Source organism: Stegodyphus dumicola, chromosome 4 (assembly GCF_044657685.1).
Source record: "Stegodyphus dumicola isolate Sdum_Otavi_A_Nest chromosome 4, ASM4465768v1".
Taxonomy (NCBI): domain Eukaryota; kingdom Metazoa; phylum Arthropoda; class Arachnida; order Araneae; family Eresidae; genus Stegodyphus; species Stegodyphus dumicola.
This window is the reverse complement of record NC_140771.1, coordinates 201,067,690-201,076,908: the sequence shown is the minus strand read 5'-3', so window position 1 is coordinate 201,076,908 and position 9,219 is coordinate 201,067,690. Positions and strand designations below refer to the sequence as shown.

At 33.4% G+C, this 9,219-nt stretch overlaps 1 protein-coding gene across 1 annotated transcript; it reads right to left on the bottom strand.

Moving 5' to 3' along the window:
* Positions 1 to 1,033: 1,033 nt before the first annotated feature.
* Positions 1,034 to 8,868, bottom strand: LOC146997801 (zinc finger MYM-type protein 1-like). The gene is made up of 2 exons (XM_085814404.1): positions 8,836 to 8,868; positions 1,034 to 3,433 (listed from the first exon to the last, which is right to left on the bottom strand). Exons 1-2 carry the CDS (start codon positions 8,866 to 8,868, stop codon positions 1,034 to 1,036), a joined length of 2,433 nt encoding a protein of 810 aa, XP_085670530.1.
* Between the last annotated feature and the right edge of the window lie 351 nt (positions 8,869 to 9,219).

The following is a 9,219-nucleotide window of genomic DNA, read 5'->3' as shown; positions in this document are numbered from 1 at the left end:
ACTTTTTTTTAATTCATAGTTTCTAGTGAGAAATGTTTGTAAAAGATTGGCCTCGCGTTAGATTCTAGAGCTAAAAGTTTTCAACAAGGTCGTTTTAGACCTCAGTTTCAAACTAATTAACTCTGGCGGGAAGTATGTAAGGATCCTAAGTTTTACTAACGTTTATTTTATTTTAAATCTTTACTATCACTTCTTATTTTCTACTTCCGGCCAGAATTAAAAGCTTTAACTTATTTATGCAAATTTGTCTTGCGAACGCCAAGTACAGTAAGACCCTGCTTAACGCGGGGGATACGTTCCATCAAAGTAGAGCGTAATGCGAAACAACGCTAAACGAGGCTATCTTTACATGTAAATATTGGGGTTAGGGGAAGATGGCTAGGAAATTGGTTAGGTATTAAATTAAAAAAGTATGTTTTTTAATAAAAATAAAAACAAACATTTATTTCTTAAAGCCCAAATTAATACCACATTATTATTTCTTGCAAAAATAAAAACAAAATATAAATAACAAAACGAATATTCTTAAAAAAAAACAAATAAAATTCTCAGTCAGTCATATTTAGTTAGCCTTCCGCGTTTTCAGTGTTCTGCCTTTTTGTGACAAAAGCATCTAATGTTGTTTGCCTTTTTCTTTTGCGTTGTTCTCTTAAAAGTTCTTCATAAACGGATAGAGCATCTCTAACACCACGCCTTACTTTTGAGCTCCTGTCAAAATTCGGATCATCATTCGGATTCAATTGATCCATTATTTCAGTTATGGTAGACAAACTCCTTTTTACAAACGCCATCGAAAGTTCTTTTTGCTCTTCTTCTCAGGGCCAGATTACCAATTAGGCACAGTAGGCACGTGCCTAGGGCCTACGAAGGCCAAAGGTCTTAGGGCTTTGAAAAAAAAATATATTGAAATAAAAATACCCCAAAAACTTATAAACATTTTTTATATTATTATATAGTGAAGGTCAAAATAATATATGTAAATACAAATACACAAAAAATACGAATACAAAACGTTTGGTTTACTAAGTAGATCCTAAAATAACTCCTTTTTTCGGGATTTTGACACAGCGAATTCGTGTATTATATCTTCAAAATTAATGCCGCGAGCGACATCACTTTCAATACACAGAAGGCCCAGTGATGAAGTTCTCTCTTGACCCATAGTTGAACGCATAAAATTTTTTATAAGCTTCAACTTGGAGAATGATCTTTCTCCTTCTGCATTCGAACCCAATATCGAAAGGTATATGCGCAATGCAATATTAACATTTGGGAAACTTGACACAAGTTTATCCTTTATTTGTAATTTGATAAGATCCGTTATAGAGGTGGTTTTGGGGTACAAATTTGAAAAAATCAAATACTCATCAACAAAGTTTTCTTCTAAGTCAGACGGATACATTTTTACCAGAGCTTGAGCCTTAACCTTGATAATGTCCTCGGTCAGTGTATTATCCTTAAGAAAACTAAATGTGTCATAAAGGCTGGTATACGCAGTGCGTCTCTTTGTCATTTCAGCGCAAAGCACATCCAGAACAATAAAAAAAACATTAATCTTAAAGGAATCTTTGGCACTGCGAGAGGGAGTCTCATCTGGCCCTTCATCGAACTGTCGTTTTCTCTTACGAACTCTAGTTTCGGATTCTTTAAATTCTGAATCTGGTGCAAGGGCTTTTGCCTTAAGATAATAGCTATTATACATGTCCTCAGTACTGCAGTGAGATAAATATTGAATTAAACTGTCGTAAAGTCGCACCATCGTGTTAAACTCGATGCCAGGTTCTTGAAGAGATTTATTTACAATATCGACGTGTTTTAGTAGATCTCCCCAAATAACTGTGAGTAATACCATCTCCAAAGTATTCATTTGATGGATTAAGGTTTGTGCCTCAATCACTGTTGTAGGTTTCATACCTTCACTAGTTGAAATATTTGTAAGAATACCACGTATATCATCATAATGGGCACATAATGTTTTTACAGCCTCATAACGTGCTGACCATCTGGTCTCTGAAAGTCTTTTTACAGAAATTTTACTTCCCAAAGACCTTAGTTTAGACCATCTTTGAGGGGACGCTGCAGAGAAATTGTAGAGCGATTGCAAAATTTCAAAAAATTTTACAGCTTCTAAGCAGCTTTCTGCCGCAGCTGTGCCAACTAGATTAAGACTATGAGCTCCACATGGTACCCAAGTGGCTGCGCTGTTGATTTCCCTAAATCTAGTTTGTATTCCCGAATACACTCCGCTCATATTAGCCGCATTGTCATAAGACTGACATCTGCAAAATTTTGGGTCTATTCCCTGATTTTCTAAAACTGAAATTAGAGTGTCAAAAAGATACTTGGCATCATGTTTTTCTATTTTAACAAACATCAAAAATCGTTCATATATATCTCCAGTTTTTGAGACATATCTAATAACTATGGAGAGTTGATCCGTATGGCTAACGTCAGGTGTAGAATCCACAGTGATTCCATAATACTTGGCTTCTTTGATTTCTGTAACTATTTTTTCCAATACTTTTGACCCCAGTAAAATTATTAGTTCTTCATACGTTGTGGAGGATAAATATGATACTTTTCCGCGGCCTGGATTACCGTATCTTCTTACATGTTCTTCTAGAAACGGATCAAATTTGGCTAAGAGATCGATACACCCAAGAAAATTGCCATTACTAGGATCACCATGTATTTCATTATCGCCTCTAAACGCTAGTCCCCTTTCGGCCAAAAACTTAATTACTTCCACTACTCTTCTTAAAACCGTTGTCCAATATGTGCTTTCTTTTTCCTTGACAATTTCAAACGTCTCATCAATTTTTCTAGTTTGTTGGTAGTTCACTAAAGCAGAAATAGATGCAAAATGTTCTTTTGACACTTCATGACTTGAAATTCTCGAATGTGCGTTTTTCCAGTCATTAAAGCCTGTAAGGAATTGGTTACACAGGTTTGGATTTCCAGGTAGGTCCGATTTGAACAAAATACATTTATAACAAAAAATCTTGCCAGTAGATTCGGAAAATATCAACCAGTCCCTTTTTATAATATCATTGTTGTTCAGTTTTCTGAAAAAATAATCTTGTGATGGACATCTCATTATTTCGCCAAATTTAGTGGAGTATAACTTAAAATTTATATCCAATTTCTGCACAGGGTGATTACGAGAGAAGTAATCGATAAGATCTGCGCTTATGGTTGTCCACCGTGCTGGATCAGAACTGAAAATACTTGAGGCTGATGTTGTTGATAGTGATTCAGGCACCACCTGCTTGGAAGCGTCGTTAAAGTTTCGTAAACCCCCGTCAGCCTCGTCTTCTGTGACATTCTCAGTTTTATTGGTTGAACATTCTTGCGAGTCCCAACAAGCCTCAGCTTCTTTAGGTCTAACCTCGATCGAGGAAATATCTACCGCATCTGCATTATCTTCTGTCTCCTTAGAAATGTTAACATATTTCAATAAAGAACCTTTAATTTTACTAAGCGACTCACTCACTTTCTCTTTCTTTTTGCGTTTTTCATGTCCACTTTGGTGTTTTCTTTTATATCCATCAGACATTTTTCGCTAAAAAAAAAAATATTTAAAAAAAGCTTTTATAAATTGTGCTTAAAAGTTTAAAATAATTTTTTAACTTTCTGATATACCATAATAAAAGCGATGGGCACGCACAAACTAAAATTTAAACTTGTTTTCTCCTTCTTCTCGTCACCTTTAAATATACATTTTAGTTTGCGCCCGTCGCTTTTATTATGCTATCAGAAAGCTAAAAAGTTATTTTAAATTTGCTAAGTAATGCATTTTAAACTTGTAAAAACGAAACCCGGATTTACGAGTATGGATTAAAATTAAGCTATTCCAAAGGTGATTTGGACTGTACTATTTCTACGACTACTACTGGAGATTTTTTACAATAGTATGGCCAAACCACCCCATAGTAGGCCTACTCAAAGTTCCTTGCATTGTGCTGCATTCTACGGCGGACTATTATACTAATAAGAAGTGATAAAATGAAAATTCTATTATTTATAATGGAATGAAGCAATATTCCAGAATCAAAAACTAGGTTGAAATAAGTAGAGTATAAAAACAACTTTCCTTTACTTACCTTACTTATAATAAATTTAACTTCCAGTTTTTAAACTAAAGATTGACTTGGGGTTGAGCGTGATTAAATACAAGCACAGGCATACACGCTCTATCGTAGTGTTCACATATTAACTTATTACACAACTGAGCTACTAAAACAAAAGACCTTAGCAGCAGGGAAAACCTCTCGATCTCGCGCAAGCGTTTGGTAGTGGGCATGGAAACGTGGCCAACTGTGTCAAACGCATGTGCCCGTCCGAGAGGTTTTCCCGGCGGCTAATGTCTTGTCATGTTCATGTACTAAAACCCTGGAATTCTGCATGGAATTTGGTAGATATAAAAGTTGCATTGTTGCAGATAAACTCAATTCTGGAATTATGGCTATTGAAAATAGCTCTATGAAAAATAAAAACATTAAAATCCCAAAATAAAATAATGTTATTTTACCGCATCATCACATTTTCGGATTTATATCTACAACAAAATTATTACTTAATATTAGCGGTCAATTTCAGTTAAAAAATGTTTATTATTTCCGGGCCTACGCTGCTGGAGTGCCTAGGGCCTACGACACCCTTAATCCGGCCCTGCTTCTTCTGAATCACTGCTGTCAACATTTTTGTTTTCTTCTTGTTCAGTTAATTCCTTGAGCTCATCATTAGAAAGACTAGCCGCTGCTTCTTGAATTATTTCTTCGACATCTTCCCCATTTACCCCTTCAAAATATGTCTGTACAATACCGCACCAAACAAGAAATACAAGTACACTCTTTCGGATATGTATTTGAAACCTATCGCTGCATAATATTTCGGGGAATCCCCGTATGCTGCGAGCGATTTCGTGGAATCCCCGGGTTGAAATAAAAGAGCGCTAAACCGAAACAGCGCTAAACGAAACAGCGTTAAGCGGGGTCTTACTATACTTAAGTTGTGGCTTTTTGCAAAGCAAGAAAGAGGAAGGAGTTATTAGAAGCAGGCCGCTTGCCATAGTAGGTTTACTCGGTTGCTGGTTGCCTTCAAGGCTAGAGGTTTAATCCTCTTGATAATTTTAAACGTATCGTAGTGTTAGCAGTTCTCTGTACTACACACGGCTTTTTGTTAATATACGGCCAATCTCGGAGTTAGGCACTTGTTTGATTAATCCAAAGTTAGTTTAGTTTTAGAGTTTAGTTAATATTTTTATATTCTTACGTTCAGACCACAAGTGGTTGGTCTCTGTATTACGAAGTCCGGAAATCATTGTAAAGAGAGAAAAATAAAGGGTTTCGTATACCCTTCCTGTGTGTATTGCCTACTTCCCAAATTTATTGAACATAGCCTTTAGTAAACTCCCTGTTCCGAGTCAAGACAGTTAATGTTCCCTAAGCAAGTAAGGAGGAACACAGAACCTGATAAGATTATGAAGATTATTAACAACAATAAAGAAGCCGTTGGCATTGTGTGATTCGTGTATTTGTATAGTTGTGTGGTGATTTTTGTACTGGCGCAGCCCTTATATGGTCATAGGGCAAACTTTGTTTTGCAAGGTGGACTGGGCTACGTCCTAACAAAATAAAACAAAGGAACTAGCATGGTGTAGTCATTTAAATAATAATGATGCTAATAGTTAAAATTCTATTCGTAATGCGAGACTTGTCGTTTTATAAAAATATTTTTCATTTTCTATCCCATGTAACTACTCAGTTAGTTTCTAACTAGGCAATTATGTAGCTTGGAAGTATTGATATTCATATATTTAAATTTAGTCTAACTAAACTTCCGCCAGTCTTCCACTCATTTGCATCATTACTCTGTATCAATAACTTGCAATATTCAAATCTACTTGGGTTTGATCTTAACTAAAAGACTCGTATAGTTTCGAAAAAAGAACGCTTGTAAGTAGCAGAGATTCCTTTGAACTCAAGTGTAGTTATATTTTCTAAATATAAAAGAAAAAGAATAGAAGTATACAAAATAAAATATTATAAAAAAAGACAGACGTGCGTGAAAGGTGTGTGCACAAACGATTTGAAACGGCATTAATTATTTAAACATGCAAATTTTGTTATATACTAATATATCATTATATATGCAAGCCTATAACTTGTTTCGATCCCCACACTCTCAGTAAAATAGTGTCTGTTTAGACCAATGATTTTAATTTTCAGTGAATTGAATCCTTCAGATGAAACCTAAAAGAGGAACGATAAGGAGATATCTTTGTTCCAATGCAGCCAATGGCTCTGAGAGTTTGGAAAATGTAGAAAGTTTTAAAAATATATCATCCAATATAAGAAGTGCGGTAATTTCAGAAAATGAGATTTGTTAAAAGGGCCGAGGGCACTAATAATAACTAACACAAAACATTTATGAATATTTGCATTTGCTATACAAGATTCCTTATCTTTTATACAAAATTTCCAAAATTTAAAAGTAAATTAAAAACTTAACGCGTTTTTTAAAAAATAAGCAAGATGTCAAAAATCACAGAGATAGCCTGAGAACTTGCTAAATGCTGAATAGAAAAAAAAATGCAAAACAAAATCTGAATCTAAAATCTGTTGTTGACCTGAAATCAAACTGACGGATAAATGCATACAGGAGAAATATTCTCTGTAGACATGGGTATGATTCATTGAGAAAACACCCAATATTTTTTACACAAACTGTAAACGAAAATGTCAGTGTAACATATCACAAGTAATGCAATGGGTCATCTCCGTAACTCACAGAAATGGTGTTCTGTAATATTCAGAAATGAAAAATAGGGAAATCTAGAATGCACTTGATAGCTTACTCCTAGAATAATATGAGGAAACATTTTGAATATTTCCTATCTGAACAGGGTAGTGAGATTTTGCCATCATTTGAGCTATTTTTTTCCAACAGCTTATTTGCTGTCACCTTAAAATAATCGTAATCAAATACACTTCTTAACGTATCGTGAAGACTGATTTATTTTACTTATTTTTTGATGTATTTTACTGGGAGGCAATGGTAATTTTAGCGGACTATTGCATTTCCGCGTATGGTTAATAATACAGAGTGAGTCTGATAATTGTATACACAATTTAACAGCCATGATTTGAGTTATTTTTTATTATTATACAATAATAGTATACACAATTTAACAGACGGTATCTATATATTAGTTTCGAATCTGAAGTATCTTTAAAATATAATATTTGCTCAACGAATGTCGGTACTCTTATGACTAATGTGTGAGGCATAACGTGTGAGAGTGAATTAAATATCGCCTTGGGTGGACACTGTAAAACGTCCTCAAGGAGACACTGACCTACGTTGTTTACACAACTACACGTTGTTGTGTTATGTGTCTAGTACTTAATGGCTACCACTCACAATCTGACCACTCTAATTAACAGTACAAGTACAAATGTAAGAAGATTATATTAAACTTAATTATAATTACTTTCGGTACTAATATATAATAAAAAACTTTCTTTTGTTAAAACGCGTATACAGTTTTCTGATGGACCATGTACTACTAGAATCTGGTTTCAAAATGTTAGAATATTGGAAGACAAACAAATATGAAAATAAGAAATAAAATATGAAACGGTAAAATGCAAATTTAATCCTTGAAACGCTTCTATATAAAATTATATGATGCCATGGAAATCCTATCCATGTGTAATCCATCCATGCTGTGCTGTAAAATATTTTTACTTCTATTAAAAGTAGTACTATTTCTTACCACTTAATGCTTTAAGCAAAGCTGTTTTTGGGTTTTCACTATATTGGTTACATAATATGAAATTTTGATTTCATCTTTTATACATGGATATCATGAAAAAAGCGAAAGTAAGTGTGATAGAAGTTTTCATTACTTCTCAATTACGATAAAGCTCCTAGTTTATTGAATTCCTGATACTTTTGCAATGCAATATTGGGAATACCATTCTTAATACCAGAAGTGAAATGGAATTTAGATTAAGGAAATGAGCATATATATTGTATGCTTAAGCTTTAACTGACAGTTATTTTAAGAGGGAGGATGTTAGAATGACTTCAGCAGCGATAGGAGGCATATAATTGTTACCATAATGTTAAGCAAAAAAGTAAAAAAGAAAGAAAAATATTACCATAATTTTTACTTTTATTTTACTCCCTTTGTAACTAAGTATTAGTTAAAAGAATTCAAATAAACCATTAACGTTTGGTCACTTTATCATTTTTAAAACTTACTTTGCTAAAGTTTAGGAAAAAAACGTGTTCAAAAAATTAACTATATATATTTCAAAGCCTGTATTTCCTAAGACCATTTAACCTTAATGTAATGATTTTCATTTCAGTCCTTATTTTTGAGAGACTCAATGCAACAATTTTGTTTTCTACACTCCTATCTTTCCAATACTCCTATATATATCGCTAAATGTCTGGTGAATTTGGAAAGCCAGAACGGCAGTGCAACACATCAGAATTTTACTTTTAGAGCTTTTTGTTTGTTTTAGTTTCAAAATAATTTAAGCGTTTTCGTTTTAAATTATTGCTATAAACATGTCGATATGGTTAAGTTTCTATGGAAAGCAAAGTAAGTAATGTAAAAATAAAGTAAAATACTTCAAAGGGAAAAACGTTATGAAATTTCTTGCAAAGCATGCCTTTTTTACTCTATAAATATTTTCTATTAATAATCTTTCTTATTTAATCATTGATTTCGGAACAGAAATCACTTGTATGACTTTAAACTGCCATTACAGTTTCACTCTATTCAAATAACTCTATCTAATGATGATTAGAATAACATACCTCAACTATTCTACCATTAATATGTGTACCCATCTTTCAGAACTCACTACGAAAAATGAGTACGTCAGGGATAAATCTCGACATTTTTCAAATAAAGTAGAGTTTATTATGTTGTCAAATGAGGGATTATGTTGTCCGCATTGTGGTTTGTTGATCCAATAATTATTTCGTAAAAGCTAAGATAAATTTAACATTCCTGAAAGAAAACTGCAAATTTACAAAAAACCAGGATGGATATCTTCTCATGTTGATAAAGATACAAATGCTTGGTAAATGGTATGATAGAAATGAGACAAAATATTGCATTTTATTGCATAATCTAAACACTGTAAATTTTTAATAAAGTCTTTATTCGTAGATTTCAGCACTGCTTTTATTTCTTTT